Below are 17883 nucleotides of genomic sequence, written 5' to 3'. Positions count from 1 at the left end.
GTTTAGAGCTAGTCCTGGGGTTTTGAGCTAGTCCTGGGGTTTAGAGCTAGTCCTGGGGTTTTGAGCTAGTCCTGGGGTTTTGAGCTAGTCCTGGGGTTTAGCGCTTGGCAACATTCGTCTGGCCCTGAAGCAGCAACCTTTCTGTCACTGGTGGGCAGAGACTCTGACCACAGCACTGCATAGCGCCTCACATGATCATGCTACCCGCCTCCCAGATGACTGACAGCTGAATTAGACCAGGTTCTCGGAGAGGAAGTGCACTATGCTTCAGGGTACTAAGACTAAGTTCTACTGATTGTCACACACCTGAGTGTGTGAAATTTGTTCTCCGCATTTGACCCATCCCCTGGGGGAGCGGTGAGCAGCAGCGGTGCCGCGCTCGGGAATCATTTGGTGATGTAACCCCCCAATTCCAACCCTTGATGCTGAGTGCCAAGCAGGGAGGCAATGGGTCCCATTTTTATAGTCTTCGGTATGACTCGGCCGGGGATCGAACCCACAACCTCCCAGTCTCTGGGCAGACACTCTACCACTAGGCCACAGAGCTGGTGAAACGCACGGCACTGAAACTCTGACTGCTACAGTAGTTGGCTGGAAAGGTAAACGAGGGTCGTTAAAGTGTGCCCCACATTTTGGACACGTAATGGCGAAACCTTGATTTTTCACAAGCTGATTCTGTTGTGGTAAATGTGAATGACAACTTCTGTGAATGGATTTATGGACACTATTTGCCAAATTGATCTACATGGATTACAGTCAATTGATGAGCTATGGTATTTGGCTACCTTCATGTGGAAGTATTCCTTAACAGAGCATTCCACCCAACTTTAGTTCATCGATTTGGCTGCATTGCATTAACGGTCCCTTTCTGATCTCTACACAGGGATGACATAAACGGGGAGAAAGCCGGGAAGCTGGTTCCTCTAACTATCCTCTAATTGTTCTGCCTTTTAAACTAGCATATTATGAAACACGTGTTTCTATTATGTCCGAAAAGTGCCTGGAAAATAAGGGCCTTTGGTGGAATTACCATCTTAATTTTTCTATACCTAATATTCCTTCGACCCTTTCCCTCTCTTCCTGTCCCTCTCTCTTAAAGCTGGCTTCCTCACCCCAGACGGTCAAAAACAAAGAGTCAGGAGCAAACAAAATAAAGTCCAGAGAGGAAAGGTTACTCCTGGTCATTGGGAAAGCAGAAGAGGTTGGAGGAAGCAGTTGGTGCCCACTGGTGCATACTGCCTGAGACTGTTTGACGTCTAGCCCTCCCCTCGCTTCCTCACTCTGTACCGATGGACCTGACTCAACTAGCCACATCAGCAAAGCCTGCAGTCACATGCTTTCAATTGAGGTGTGTGCATGTGTTAGCCGGCGCGTGTGTGCCAGGGAGGCAGGGGGAAACAGCTGTACACACATGGGGTGGTGGGGGGGTGAGTGCATGTCAAAACTACACAACAGGAGGACAGGCCTCCTCTTGGGGTATTTGTAGGAGGTGAGGAGAGTGATGTGTGTGTTTGTCTGTACTGTACGGACGTGTGTGAGGACACTGGGGGTAATCCTAGGTTAATGTAGAAGGAAAGTTTATTCTAAGTCACACGTTTTCTTGATGTTCTCAGAAACAGGACACCATTACATGAGTAATATTATAGAATGATGTTCTTAATATCTATGAGCAGGTCATAATGTGCTCACATGTACTAATCTTGGCTATGAATCATCCAGGTCCAACGAATAAGACTTTCACAGAACACTCCGAAGATCAACAGTCACATTCATCAACCAAACTGTTGCTGGTTGCATTCGAAAGCATTTGAAATCTTAAAAAGATCTCTGCTTGTTGTCATAGAACCATGCATTCAGTTCATGAGGCCAAATCAATCAGCTCAAGTCAACTTTCTTCTCCACCCCTCCAGTCAATGCTGACTACCCCATTTGCTTGTTTAGAGATTCTCTTTGTTCAGCTGCTCCCCGCCCTGCATCTCTTGAGCTACAACGCCAAACCGAACTGAAAGAGACTGGATAGCTATACAGTTCCTGCCAAGCAAACCTACTGACCCCCTTTTCCCATTTCTTTGCAGGCATAAAAGGAGTTGACTTTAACAGTGTAGCTGAAATACAGAGGCAGGATACCTACTGCCAAGGAACGCACTGCACTGCCCTCTTTTCTCTAGTCCTGAGGCCTTAAGTGTAACTGACAGACACAAAACAATAGAGATGTTGTCAGATGAACTGGAATGCCAACATTTTAATCTATCAAGTTAAATAAAAAAGTCAGACTTGCCTCCACTGCCAGAGTCCCCAGACTCTCCAGGAGCCGGTCGGTGGCTCTGGAGACCTGCTGGACGGCCTCAGGGTCAGCCCTGACGTCCTTCTGTACGAGGGGAGAGAACAGAGAGTAGACCAAGTGTTATTCACACACATGGAGGGAGGAATAACTATAATAACTGTGCTGACAACACACTTTATTAATGCCCTAAAGTACAGGGCATTGGCAACAGACTCTATTGTGCTCTGTAATTCCTCAAAGACAAACAGGGGGACAGGAGTTCAATTTCCATCATGTCAACAAGAAAACTAGACCTTAAAGACTCACGGGCCAATTTTGATATCCTGCAGGGTGTCAAGAGGAACACTTTGACCAGCAGGCTCTGCCATATTTATCATTGCGGGTCATGCTGGACTGACATGGTGAAACCATCAGCATTTTTATGTGGGTAATAATTATAATCATCCCAATTTCTCTGTCAAGGTTCTAGGAACCTTGGATATATCAATAAAACTATAAACTTTATGATTTCATCATGGCGAACGTAGGCAGTATTTGCTGGCCGCTATCCAGTTTTCTGGAATACTATGCAGACTTGGGGAAAGTGTGGAGTCACTGCTACTAGCATTCTTCCAGAAATGTAATGTGATTTTGCCCTCAAATGACTGAACAACATTTGTAATGTCTCTTATAGCATCTATCCTCCTCGAAGTCAGGATATCTGGATCTGGACCGAACCCCAACTGTCTCCGGTTTGAATTTAAATTATAATAATAATAATTTCTTAAATAATAAATAATAATTGTTTTCTTAAAAAATGGACCTTTGGATTATTGAAAAAAGGATTTGTATTTGAGTACCCCTGTCTTATAGCTTTCAAATGTATCTCCAGGCTACAGGCAAAGACAGGCCTCTACCGAAGACAAGCAGCAACATGTCTCTGCCTACACCGTCTATCCCTCTTCTACACTGATCCTTTGTTTTCCTTCCCTTCTCCTGGACTTCCCTTTGTGTCTTAATACAGTGCATGTCAACGGTTGAGTCACCTGAATTTTGTTAAAGGTGGCCCCAGTTGTGAAAAGACCCCTGCCCCCCTTCTAACCCGGAACCCCTTCAAGCAACTCCTTAAGGGTTAAGGTACCATTTCCCCACCCCCTATTCCCTTCCAATCAATCCCATGGGGCCAAAGCTTCATTCAAGTCAGTCTCCTGTAAACAAACTCCCCTCTGTACGGGTAAATTGTCTGATGAAATTCTCAGCCACTCATTCAGGCTAAGAGCCATTTGTCCCCAAAGCTGGAAGGCTGCTTGTCTTTCTCACAGCTTCTCTGGAAGCAGTGGTTTTAGTAGAGGGGTCATAAAACAGCCAGAGCCTGATTAATGGGCTTAGGCCCTAAAGGCATGTTCAACACTAGCCAAATGTCAGCATGACCTGAGGGTAAGACGGTGGCAAAGGTTTGAAGAAAAAAAAAACTGTTCAGGAGGGATTTTCCCCCGCTTGGACTTTTGAAAAATGTCTCTTCTAGAGCCACTTGGCAGTCTGGATGCTCAGTTACTTACCTTTATGGGTTTGAGGAAGTCCAGGTTGTTGAGGAAGTGGCTCTCGGCCTGGTCGAGCCAGGAGCCGGGGGCCAGGCAGATCACCTCTTGGACCAGGTTGGACACTCTGACGTCTCTGATGGTCACAAAGTCCTTCAGGCTGCTGCCACTGGTGTTGCACATGTCCTTCAGGTGGACACCGAAGCCTTTGATCAGCACCTGGAGAAAGGGAAGGTGGGGGGTTCATAATGATGTTGGCCCTTTGACATCCAAGATGTCAACTATAGAAATGGAAATGTCAGCCATTAAAGTCATTTGTTCAGATGTGATAGTGAACATGCTAGTGGACTGGAGAGCATACACTTTGCTGCTGTGAATAGTGAATAGTGTAGTTATACACATACACAGCCTGGGAAACTTTAACAACTACTTGTTCTCAGTATTGATAGTGAACTGGTGATAGCAACCTGATACTGGTCATTGCATAACGCAGGGGCAGAATGTGTGAGCGTTTGGAAAGCGCCCCCCTGCTCATACCTTCTCCAAGTTCACGTCGGCTTCCACAATCTCCTGCACCATGTATTCTGAGAGGGAGGCATTTTGTAGGAGGAACGTGGACAATGTTTCGTTGTCATGGAGAAAGTCCTTTAGTTTGAAACCTGTGGAGACATGTTTAGAAACATGTTCATACCAACTCACTCACAATTTCTGGTTATCATTGTCATTATTCTTAACCAAAGTCAGATTTATTTATCGAGTAGTGAAATGTTCTTATGTTAGCTTGTGGATTGTGCATATATATATATATATATATAGCTTATCTATTGATATGTAGTACAGAATGTACACAAGTAAATAATAAAGAATCTAGATAATATATTCTGCAGTAGCAATTGAGTTTAGTCCACAGTTTCAACAGGCAGTCTCATCTTAGCAGAGCCAACGCAGCAGCGACTGGAGTAGTCCATCTTGGTCTTAAACTCAATACTGGACACTCAATACCATACTTTTTCCTATTATGCATCCTGTATTCATTTTCCAACTCAGTCAAGCCCAGTTTTATCGGATCATTCTGGAGCGTGTGTGCTCACTTGCTCAGATGTCATATACAATGTGTGGCGCACTCGTTTAGGGATTGTTTGAGCAAAGCCATGTTGTTTTTTGAAAAAAGCTCAAATACATGTTCTGACATGTGCGGCTGTAGGTGAAGGTTTGGATGTATTATGTATTCCCAGGTTACAGTCATCCCAGATATTCTTGCTGTATTGTAGGATGTAGGACTGTCTACATGGAATGAGAAGATTGTCTTGACATCTATGTCTGGGGTATATGTCTAATAATGGGACTCTTCGACTTCATGAATTGTTTCAAATAACTGCTGCACCATGCTATTGTAAGACTACTTTCATATGTTCTGATCACCAAAAACCCACGGCCAGATGAAAACCCCATGGTCAACACAAAGGTAGATAGACCATTTCCAAGTGGTGACCGTTTCCAAGGGGTGGCGAAAACAATAAAAACTCCAACATCCAGACGGTAGCCAATTGACATGACTGCCTGGCATTGTGAATCAATCTGTGAATTGCCTGTGGTCAGAGACCTGAGCCTTGTGAGGTGACACACTTCACACCTTCATTCCAGGTAACGACCCGCTAGAGTAAAAATCTCAGTAAAAATCAGCCAACTGGATGCTACACACACTGTGCTGCCTTTCTCTCAGTACTTCAGAGTCTTCACAGAACAAAAGGTGGAAGTGAGGTCCTTGTCCCTTGTTCCTGGTGGCAGTGGGGGGCTAATGTGAACAAAGGAGCAGAGGGTGCCAGATTCCTGAAACATTAACCCCCTCCCTGGGTGAACAGGCTTTTGAAGAGAAGATGAGGTGAAAGGGAGGTGGGAGGCAGGAGGTTCAAATAGGGTCTGCAGGTTCAAATTCTAGGACCTGCTAAGGCAAATTAGTGACAAATTATGGCCATTGACCCACAACAAGCTCTAGAATTAGCAACAGGTCAATAAAATCCTTGTCCTTCTTTTGGATTAAGCACACAGACCCCCAACCTCTAAATACGACAGTACATTGTAGTCTGGGGTAGATTTGCCCAAAAGTTTGCCCAGTGACCCAAGACATGCCTTAGAATTAGCGACCGGTCAATTCAGATCAAAATCACCCTCTAGTCAGAGTACATGAAGACCACCCCCCCCCCGAAACACAATCACCTTTGTGCTGGGACATTAACAGGTACTTGCAGGTTTTTAGAGGCCGGCTCTCATAGCCATTAGCCAGGGTCAAGACTGCTAGACTGACATTAAGTTCAGGTTAGGTCATGGTCCATGATAATTCATGCTTTAAAACATATCTAAAACCAACAAATGTGACATTGACCAAGTAACACAGTTTCTTTAGCCCAAGTAAGTGTGTATATTGTCTGTTAATTTGTTCTCTTTTGATGCTGTAACAGTACCATTCCACCCCCCCCGAGGAGGATCAATAAAATACTATTACTACTACCACTACTACTACTACTACTACTACTACACAACAACAACATCAAACACAGCAACAACAACAGCTACTATTACTACTATGTTAAAGCAGTGGTCTGAAGTGTGTGATGTATGGAAGGGCGTACAAGAGAAGAGCATCAAATCAAAAGAGCTTGAACTCAGTATGAGGAAAAAGCTGGAGGGAGAAAACAATACCTGGCCAGACATAAAGAGAAATACTCGTTCACGGTGTTGCAGAGACTTGCTGACATTGAAGTTATAATGGAATCTAGCCTGTGCTGGTTCAAATACTTCAGATCACTGTTACAATTTTCTTTGAACTATGATCTATTCTTAAACACAATTCCTCTATTCTTAAACAATGCTTCCATAGTGTTATACACATGTTGCTTAGAGTGTTATCACTAAGTGCTTTCTCATTTCTCTGAAAGCACACTTCTCACATCTTACATAAGGACATGAGGACAGGCCCTAGCGACTGATAAACTGATATCACCAAACGTGCAACTTTATCAGACGTGTGTTAAAGTTCTATATTGGTGTGGTGCACTGTGAACCCCCAGCGCTGAGACCAACAGGGATGTTGCACCATCACCATTAATGCCTGCCTCCACATGCCATGGTAATAAAGACTACTAATAAAGGCTACTATAGCAATTAAGACTCAAATGTCCACCAGTTCTATCCAACTCATAATTACTCCAAGTCTGCACATGTCTTAGACCACTGCTGATCATTATAGAAAGAAAGATCCCCATTGGTTTCTCCTTGAAATCAACTTCTGAGAAGAGGTATGCAAATATTGAATGCCACTACATGTCTTGAGAATGAGCAGAATGACATCGAAAGACCTTTCACATCTGATCACCCCCCAACTCTCATTTCCTGTCATGCCACCTAAAAGATACATATTTGAAGCTCTTGACAATACATAAACCTTTGGCTAACCAACTAGGCCTTCCAACAATAAAGTTGTCTGAATCTGAACATCAAGACTGGTACATAAACCATTCCTATGAAAAACATTGATCTTACAACAAACTCAATTCCCTAAGCTAATGTAAAATTTGATCAGCAAGACGAGAAGCCCTGCTCTTATTGTACCAAATGAGAACTTGTTTACTCAGTATGCAGTAGAAAAGTAGGTAACGTCGAATAAAGAAATGAGCCCTTTCTTAAATGTCACATGAGAATACCTCTTAGCCTTCTGCTGTAGCGGCAGCCCACCCCCGTAACCTGCCCTGGCCTGTGCACGAGGGCGAGGCACTGGCTACCGCCCACCGCCTCTCGGATCACGCCAGCTCCATTCAAAACACTTAAACATTGTCTACCTATAATGGAATGTAATCAGGGACGGAAATTTGAGTGTGACATTTGAAGTGGTATACTTTCCTCAGCAATTCATAGGGTACGGGGGGAGTACACAGAAGGCAGGTTGAAGCAGGTAAAAGGGAAAGGAGCCCCATTGCGAGTTAGCACAGAACAGGAGAAGTAGGTTAAACCTCTTTCATTCTGCTCAGGTCGTGGGTGTGTTTCTCCAGAGGCTAATCAAACGTGCATGGCATATCCATTTGAAGCATACTTCACATCTATTGGCCAAGGATTGGTCCATATCTAGGAAATGTAAGAGGTTTCTTTCTACAAAGCTTGTTCGATGTTAAGACCGTGGTAAAGAACAGAAGTACAGGCTGCTGTACCTGAGGTGTTGGCCTGGAGCGTCTTCAGAGCCTGGGCCAGCTCCTTGAAGCTGTCCAGGCTCCGGTCGTTCTGACTGTACAGCAGGATCTTCTTGGCGTCAGAAAACAGGCGAGAAATTCTACAGACACACAATAACATTAACAAAAACTGCCAAAACATTTTGGGTACAAAATAGTAGTTCTGTTGCGTCTCGTGGTAAGCCATTGGCCTATCGCTATACTCAAAGGGAGGGTGGGGCTCACATGGAATCATTGAAGTTGCCCACCACGCCGGGGGACTCCCCAGGGGTGGGGTGGCGGAAGCAGGGGTTGTTGGCGTTGCAGATGATGCCCTGGATCCACGGCAGGTTGCCTGCAGAGGGCATTGCCTTGTTGGGAAAATGACCTGAGAGAGAGAGAGAGAGAGAGAGAGAGAGAGAGAGAAAGAGAGAGAGACAGACGGATATCATTTAGAGAAAGGGGAGATGGGAAAGGGAGAGACATTCTACTCAGGGTAACACAAACCACATCTGTGACTTGGAAATCATATTTCTCTGTGTGATCTGTAAACAGTAAGAGCATCAGGGATATATTAAGTCACATAGAATCTGTTGTTGAGATGCTTAAATGTTCGTTTATCACTGTACTGGATATGCTGAGGGTAAGCGTTAAACATCTCGTACCGAGTTATACATAAAAAAATTAAATGAAAACTCTTTGGTAAACCCGGTATATCTGGAATGAGGACGAAACAGGGTTTGTACTCTTAGACTGTTACCTTAGGGTCCCTAGCAGATGAGCTAGCATCAGCGCAACTTTCATGTCCCATCCAGGAAGCAAGATGTGTGTGTGTGTGTGTGTGTGTGTTGAGGGGGGTGTGTGTGTGTGTGTGTGTGTAGGGGTGTGTGTGTGTGTGTGTGTGTGTTGAGGGGGGTGTGTGTGTGTGTGTGTGTGTGTGTGTGTGTGTGTGTGTGTGTGTGTGTGTTGAGGGGGGTGTGTGTGTGTTGAGGGGGGTGTGTGTGTGTGTGTGTGTGTGTGTGTTGAGGGGGGTGTGTGTGTGTGTGTGTGTGTGGAGGGGTGTGTGTGTGTGTGTGTTGAGGGGGGTGTGTGTGTGTGTGTGTGTGTTGAGGGGTGTGTGTGTGTGTGTGTGTGTGTGTGTGTGTGTGTGTGTGTGTGTGGAGGGGTGTGTGTGTGTGTGTGTGTGGAGGGGGGTGTGTGTGTGTGTGTGTGTGTGTGTGGAGGGGTGTGTGTGTGTGTGTGTGTGTGTGTGTGTTGAGGGGGGTGTGTGTGTGTGTGTGTGTTGAGGGGGGGGTGTGTGTGTGTGTGTGTGTGTGTGTGGAGGGGGGTGTGTGTGTGTGTGTGTGTGTGTGGAGGGGGGTGTGTGTGTGTGTGTGTGTGTGTGGAGGGGGGTGGCGATTTGATTGCTTAACTACAGTTTATAACCTTTGGCCCCTAATGCCCCCCCCCCCCCCTGAGTGGTTTGCCCCCCCCCCCCCCCCCCCTGAGTGGTTTGCAGGTATTTGTGTGACAAGTCAAAAAAAGTACAGGTCTGCTATCAGTAAACCTTAAGACTGCCAACTGGCCCCTAGCAAAACATAGATAAGATAAACCCTGTGAAGCTAGGACTTGATGTGGCGGCCATTTTTGATTTCTGAGTGAAATTATTCCAGATTTACATCATCAAAGGTCTCACTCATACTTAGTGAGGTTTCTAGGTGTGGGATATTTTACATCATTTGAACCAGAATTAATTCAGTTGAACACGGCTGAATTATAAATGTATGTAACTATAAATGTATTTGGACTGTGTCAATACAAAAAGCATACGTAGAATGGTCTCCATCTTTGAAAAGCATGGTGGGAATTCTAGGCCCCTCACATTCATCTGGCTTTTGGGGACAGCTCACCAGACCTTGTGCAACAACATGTCTCTCCTAAATGGTGAGATACAAGCTGCCACATGCCCACATGCCCTAACTCACAAGCTGAGATATGCCTTGACTCACGTGCCATGTGATTCACACCAACAGTATCACTCTGCTCCGTACCAATAACATGCTTTTTTGACAAAACTGAGAGTGTTCCAGCTAGCGCTTCCGTTTGACGATCCTTACAGGAACGATCCTTATACCCAGACGGGAGACATGTAAATAATCCAAATTACAGTAACTAACTAGCTCTATCCAGGTAAAACATACTTTGGCACAGCTGGTGTGTTTTTTAGACCCATGCCCACGGATAGTATCTCCAGGCCTTCACCAGCATTAACATACAGGAATGTTGAATCTTGATAATGAGATAGGAGGCCCAATAAAGCAATCAAAAACTTTACAAAAGCCCATTACAATCACACTGCTATGTTACCATATGCAACCTGATTTAACCCAAACTATCAGTTACAATGTAACTGCAATATTCAAAACATATATTCAACATGTTTCTAATTCTGCCTTGTTTCCAAAAATGTCCATAATTAAGTCTCTCTCAGAACACAGATCATCTCACAGATCATATTGTGTTTATCAACCTCACTATATAGCATTTATGAATAAACACTTACAAATTAAATATGAATCTGTGTTTATCTCAACGTCACACATTATTTGATTGAGACATTGAACTCATATCAAACAATATCAAACACTTAAAGCCATGGATCGATCTGTAGTAATAATGTAGCTCTAAATCTCTATCTACTTAAAGGGACAAAGGTTAAAAAGCACCAACGTGGAGAAATCAAGAGCATAAAGGTCCACTGACGCAGCATTCAAACCTACAAAGACACTAAATAGATGTCCTTAAGAAGATAATTTCTCATGACATACATTTGTTCCCATACAGTGGATTTATTAGAGTGCTGATGAGTAATTTGACTTCTGTCACTCATAGTGACATTAGAGGATTTTATTGCTATATAAAGTTGCTCTGAGTGTACAGTGTGGACCTATATAATAATAAGAGACCTATCAGAAGTGTCCTCCTGCCTCCCGAGAACACTGATTGGCTCAACGGAACTATAACCTTAAAACAATTAACTTGCTAAACATCCCACCCAACAGATAAGTATGTATCATGAAGACGATAAAGGTTGTCGGGGCTCAATGAGACGCGATATGCATTTTTCTTGTCAACGTGCGTCCTGTGTGTGTGTTTATGTGTGTAAAATGTAGCATGTTCAGTATCCAAATGCACACCAACTGATGACAACTGGTTCTCTGCACAAAGTGGGGGTAATGGGGGGGACACACAACAGCTGAAAACAATGAAAAGGTGATAGGGTGTGGTGTATACTTACATTCATGTTGCTCATAGGGAGGGTAGTTGAGTCTCACTGCGATCAAAATGAAGAATATGAACAGTGGCCATACTATCTCGATCAGCAGTTGGAGCTGGAGAGCAAACAAAGACAACAGAAGACTGTCGGTCAGAAATTTAAAAATGAAGAATGATTAACACTCCACCACCCCCACTGGCTACCCCACAACCCCTCTGTTAGCAGTTTAGAACTTAGAAAGCTGTTGTTTTGGCTCATGCACTACCTAATCAAATATGTCTGTGATTGCACTACACGGGCAGGATGTAGCCATCATTTCAGGCTTTATTATTAGGAGCTCATCCATAATATATAGCTGAGAAATCAATACTAGCAGCCCTGACTTCAGAATAAGAACTGAGACACATCCAGCCAGAAGTGAAGTCAGCTCTGCTTGAAGGCTATTAGGGTATGGTGGGGTTCAAACTGGGAAAGAGAGCTTGGTCCACAGCTATTAGACAGGCCTTCTTCTGGAAACTGTAAAACACTGGAGACATTGTGGGACTTCTGGTAACTCTAGACAAGCTGATATGGGTAGAGTGTGTCATGGAGAGGGGTTACAGTGCTCTCTGAATCTACACTTAGCCATAAGCATAACGTTTAAAGAGTGGTTTCTTTCAACTGGCCAGTTGTAGCTGGACTTGTAGTCATATTGAACTAGTCACATTACATTGATTGACACACGTTGTCGTGGGGTGCCTATAGGGGTTCCTGCGTCTACCCTTTGACTATACTGTGGCCTGCTCTTACTGGAGAAAGACTACCCTGTGTATGTTCATATAAAATGATGTAGTGTTCAACCAATAGCATGATATAAAGCAAACGTCAGAAAAACAGTTAACTATACAGAGGTGCACCTAGCATCGGCCTCTCGAAATAAGCTAAATAGTTCACACATAAAACCTTCAATTTAAGACTGAAAATGTTCTCCTTTCAATCAAATTGTACATTTACTCTTACCCCATATTAAATTATTTGGATATCAAACAAAAATATATTCTAACCCTACACTGATTCACTCTGAAAGACAAAGTCTGCTTACCGTTTGTCTTCTTCTATAGGTAAAGTTCTTCCACAACAGCAAGCCCAGCTGAGTTGAGATGGACATCTCTACTCCGGACCTCTCTTCCCCTCTGCTCCAGCTCTCAACTGAAATGACACGACAGCTGCGTTGAGGCTGGGTAAAGAGGCGGCCGCGGGGCCAGCCAGCACACAGCTCAAAGGTACAGAGAGGAAAGGTCAACTTGTCTATCTGGAACTGACAAGATCGCTTCTTGAGTTGGTCCTTCTCACATGCCACAAGCTAGCACCTCTCTACTGAATACCAGGTGCTGCCTCTGATGAAGACCTTTATGAGCGAGGAGGGGGGTTTAGCATGATTTGCATATGAGCATAACATTTAGAGGCCTTTATCACCCACTGCCAGGAGAAGAACAGATCTCTTTGACTATGATCACTGGTCACCCCTCAAACACATGCATGTGGGAAGCACTTGATGGGATTACATTTTTAGCTGTTCATCAACACATTCAATCATGTGAGGTCTTTGATCATAAAACCAGGGTGTTCTGGGACACTGGCTGTAGACAGATACCAACACACACACACACACACACACACACAGACACACAATCTAGATTTCAACAGAAGAATTTCTGTATCTATTTTAAATTAGGGTAAAACTACAGTATTCATGACTGAGAGAGAAGTCTAAATCTAGAATAATAAGTAGGCTACTTGGGTCATAGTTCTCATAAATGTATCAGTATTATAACACAAGTTATTCAATAAATGCTGACAAAGTTCAAATCATAGGCCACTATAGAGAATGCAATATCAGATGATGATGATGATGACGAAGGCATCAGCCATCTCACCCATTTCCTGTTGAGACTGTTATGCAAGTTGTATTTTCTTGCTTTCAGATGATGCTTAAATCTTTCTATTAGGCCTACTGGACACCTCCTAGTGTTTATCTCTTATCATTCTGCAAAGCAGCCCGTGCCCTTTACCTTGTCCATGCATTTACCTTAAAGGGTGACAATGAAAAATGTGTGATGTCAAGTTCTCGGTTTATTTTTGCATTACGGTGCTCTAGGCCAAGGTGCTGTAAAATATATAAGCAAGAGGCAGTTGGATTTTAAAGTGATTATTATGCCAATGAAGGAATGGGATAAGGCACCATTGAAATGTCTCGTTTCTGCTTGTTTATAGCGCCTCCATCGGTGTCTGAAGAGCATGTATTTCTCCTCTCAGGTAACCAGGTAACATTCCTGTAAAGTGATTTAATGTAATAAGTAAGACAGGCTATTAGGCTAGTAGAACAGAATCAACTGACCTCGTTGATTTAGTTGTGTTGTAGCGAAAAAGTATTGAAGTTCTTGTAAGACACTATAGGCCAGCGCATCTCTGATTAAACTGGATCTTATTGTTGCTACCATAGGGCATTTATTTTCATGAGTAAATCCGGTAAAGAAGGGTTGTAACCTGTCCACGATGAACACGGGGTTTCTGCTCTTGAGATCTGCACTGATGGATTTTTGTTTTTCATGAAACAACCTGTTGTGCCCCTGAATATTATCCACATCTTGCAAAAAGCCAAATCAATGTGTGGTCTCACGTGCAGCCTGTATGTAAATGTGACCAATATGATAGGATAGTCTCGTTCTCCATGTAGTAAACAAAACTATAACCTTAACAAAAAATAGCAACCACTTGCCCTTAAAAACGCATTCCGGTTTTAAAAGTGTAGCATAGTTCTCTCAAAGCGGGTTTAATATGAAAAACAACAAGCATTTGGGACAACGAACGGGAGAAAATGGTCCAATTACCTATTTTCCAATGGCACGAAAAGCAGTCTCTCTAATCGTGTTGTTTATAATCCCAATCTGAGCCACACTTTCCCAACTTTTGGACTGTTTGTCCTCGTCTCTTCTCCAGGTAGCGTGGTGTCTGTCTGACCGCTCAGAGGAGAACACGCATCTGGATCCAGTCAAGCTTTTATATGAGGAACATTTGGCTGCATCCGCTTGAGTAGGAGGTTACTGTCGGTCAGGAGCCCGGAGAGAGCAGACTGGGTTTAAACCCCCCTAGTGGACCACGTGGAGACTGAAAACATCTCTTTTAAAGTGAGAACTCACAATAACAAAACCTGCCTGCAAAAACATCTGGAAATGATCATCCCAATACATGCAGTTACAGCAAAATACTCAACCTGTTCCACGAGTAGGCACACAGTTGCATGTTGCGGTACAGTTATAGACCTGGAGGTAAGAACATCGTATTGGTCACTTAAAAATGAAAAACACAACCATGAAAGAAAACGCTGCATTAGGGTGTGATATAGCCTAATCAACATGAAGCATTTTTGTGAAAACAATAAGTGATGAGGAACGAGGAAAGGTTTTCTCTGAGACACACTCCCGGGGTCTACCCAGCAAACACGCAACGTCAGGGAGACGTTCAGATCACGTCTTAATAACGTCCGTCGGTCCTGAACCCCGTGTGTTCGTCTGCTGGACCCCTCAATATTCACACGTCTGGCTTGGACCCCTCTAAGACGTCTGTGGACGTGCAGAACGGGTCCAATATCTGAACGTAAAAAAACATTCATTCTGGCTCCTAATTGGATGTCTTTGGACGTCCGAAAAAGACATCTAAAAGACGTCTTTTAGACGTGTCTTTGCTCTGTGGGTAGGTGTGAGCTGGGCGGATTGATACCAGTATCTCTTAGGCGGGCCCAGCATGCAGACATGTTGACGACATCTGATGAATCATTTAATTGCAGCCGATATATCGCGTGCGACTGTGACCATTAAACTCTTCCAAGATGATCACATGTGTAGACCCAATAGCATATAGGCAACCTTCACATATGGTAGTGGAGGCATAAACCAATTGCTAGTGGAGGCAAAAATCAATTCCTCTAGCTATTTGATGCCCGCGGGGAGACGGCAGAACCCTACGCCGCTGGTAGAACATGTAGGTGAAAGGCAAACTGACGTCATCCGTCAGTCACAAATGTTCCAGCTCAACAACAGACTGACTAAACTGCATGTGAAGGCTATCAAATGATGACACTGCAAAAAGTAGAAATGGTAGGCCTGAGGACATAGGCCTACGTAATCACGCAAGCACTTAAGTAGATTATACAAGATCTTCTTTCCCGGCCATGATGAAAAGTATGGATTTAATTCAAACCATCTCCAAATTCATGTTGTTTTCCTAATCCTAGTCATTCACTCCCTGTTCTTCCAATGATGGCTCTTGAGATTGCCAATCCTCTCCAAACTGTCACCTCTTCCACAATCATCATTACTGCCTCCCAAATCAAACAAATGAATGCTATTCCATCAGATATTTGTTGACACACAGTGGAATGCAGAAGCAGAGAAGGCCATGCGTACGCGGGGCCCCACGAAGGAGTAAACAGCCTGGTATTATGCATCCTGAGGAAATAAGACACACCTCAGAAGTGTATCCTGTGTGCCCTCAGGGATGCACCAGGGCTGTTCTCCTCAGCAAGTCTGAGACAAAGATGAGAGGGAAATAAGAGACGGCCGATGCAACAATAAAGACTGCAGGAATGAGAGGGTGAGAGGGAACACAGGCAACACATGATGACATACATGTACATTTTGGTAGATTGTATTATATATTGTACTGTATATCTCTGTTACTGTATTTTGCACTGTCCTGTCTTGATCTTGCACTATTATTATTGCCATGCACCAAGAGACCTAGCAAATTCCTCATAGGTGCAAATCTTCTTGGCTAAATATCTGATTCTGATTTTAAAGGCATATTACAATGATGTAGCCTATCAATTGTGTAGGTAATACATGTAGTGGAGAGACGTTTCATGTCCTCAAACCCAACCATGAAATCATACAACGTTCTGTCTGAACTGAGTCATCCATTTACATTCTCACAGCACATCTCAATTGAATTAAAATGTATCCCCCCCCCCCCCCCCTCCCTCTCTCTCTGGACTGGGAGGCACTTACCACATGGCAGACAAAAACAAGAAATCTGCCCAGTCTGGCAGAAGGACTGCTGAATAACGTGATCTATGTTAAGTAACAAATGTAAGAGATGTTAAAAGCCAGATGTTTTTAAGCACTCCCGACTCCCACACATGCATGCTCACACAAATGACTCAAATATAGCACAAAGAAAACAAACGATGTTCTCAGCAGAAATTTGCCATGACATGGATGGTGAGGATGTGTTGTGATAATAGGCATTGGTGGCTATACAGTTCATTCCCTGTTAAAAGATTCCCACTCTATTGTTGGCTTATAAAACAGCAACAGCATAAAATCAATCATGATGTATCACTAGGTGAGATTCCCATGCATGTCTTTGAATATTGCCCAACAATGTCAACTGTCATTCAGACGATTTTATCCATTGTCAAGTATCCTGGTCCAGTCTTGAAACAGCGACCTTTTGGTCACTGCACTAACCACTGGGCTACCTATCACCCCCCTTTCTAACCACTCATGCGTCTTTGACACTTGCATGACAGTAACAACAATTCACAAAACATTCCAGTTAAATCAAGAACATATGAGGTGGCCATTTTAAACTATTGAGACACAGCCTTTATTTTCCATCTAGCTCCAGCTCACTCCTGTTTTGCTGTAGAGTCCATTGTGCCAGTCTGAATCCCCCAGTTTGTAATCTGTCACTGCCCTCTAGTGGCTGAAACTAAAGCTGCACTACATTTATTACATTCTGCAGTCATTGCCTGGTTATCACCCAAAATGTTTTTAAAAAATCCACATAGAATTTCCATTACTATATTTGACCATATACTAGGCTATACTATTCAAAGACCATCAAAATACTTTATATATCTATATAACTATATATCTCTTTCACATTATGCCTGACCATGGGATGCCACACAGTGCCTATCAATCATCACAGTTGCTTTACAGTAAAAACAACTCTCTCTCTCACACACTTTCTTTCTTTCTCTCTCTCTCTCTCTCTCTCTCTCTCACACACACACACACACACACACACATACACACACACAACTGTGCCACGCTCACTCTCTCCCTGGTACAACAGAAAACAATGGAACAAAGCTCCCCTTTCTCTCCCCCAGACTGACATGTCCCTGACAGCGCTGAGCTGCACACATTATGTTGGCCCAGCTCAGAAGATGGTGGAGCATTATGTTGGCCCAGCTCAGAAGATGGTGGAGCATTATGTTGGCCCAGCTCAGAAGATGGTGGAGCAGAAGAGGCTGTCAACGGGTTCCCAGCAAGTGAGACTCAGGAGAAAGGTGGATAATTCTGAGGATTGACAATATTATTAAGCTAAGTTCTGAAAACATTACGCCATTTAACTGAATGCTTAATGGAATTTGAGTACACCTATTGGTTGTAAAGGTAAAGTCTAACTTGTAAGGTCACAAATTAGCAATAGCCTTTTAAGTAAGCTATAGTGATTAATATTTTTGTAGATATTGAATGTTGTAGCACATTTTATTTTAATGAACAAGCTACTGATGAGAGGTTAATGGATAAAATTACTTCAAAGGAATCTCATTGTAAACATTGTAATAATGGTAGG

The 17883-nt window shown here is 43.5% G+C and overlaps 1 protein-coding gene across 1 annotated transcript in view; it reads right to left on the bottom strand.

The window, feature by feature from the left end:
- The window catches only part of abca1b (ATP-binding cassette, sub-family A (ABC1), member 1B), a 34843-nt gene extending 20589 nt beyond the window's left edge, over positions 1-14254 (bottom strand). Inside the window, exons 1-8 of the mRNA XM_084455970.1 lie at positions 14127-14254; positions 12338-12444; positions 11278-11371; positions 8247-8388; positions 8004-8122; positions 4339-4460; positions 3823-4020; positions 2279-2368 (exon numbers count right to left, since the gene is read on the bottom strand). Coding sequence (XP_084312096.1) covers positions 2279-2368; positions 3823-4020; positions 4339-4460; positions 8004-8122; positions 8247-8388; positions 11278-11371; positions 12338-12403 — 831 coding nt within the window. The 5' untranslated portion in view covers positions 12404-12444; positions 14127-14254. The remainder of the gene's footprint in view (positions 1-2278; positions 2369-3822; positions 4021-4338; positions 4461-8003; positions 8123-8246; positions 8389-11277; positions 11372-12337; positions 12445-14126) is intronic.
- Positions 14255-17883: the final 3629 nt, after the last annotated feature.

Source organism: Borostomias antarcticus, assembly GCF_949987555.1.
Source record: "Borostomias antarcticus genome assembly, chromosome: 22".
In the NCBI taxonomy this organism is placed as follows: domain Eukaryota; kingdom Metazoa; phylum Chordata; class Actinopteri; order Stomiiformes; family Stomiidae; genus Borostomias; species Borostomias antarcticus.
The sequence above is the reverse complement of the archived record's forward strand: the minus strand, read 5'-3'. Positions and strand labels throughout refer to the sequence as shown.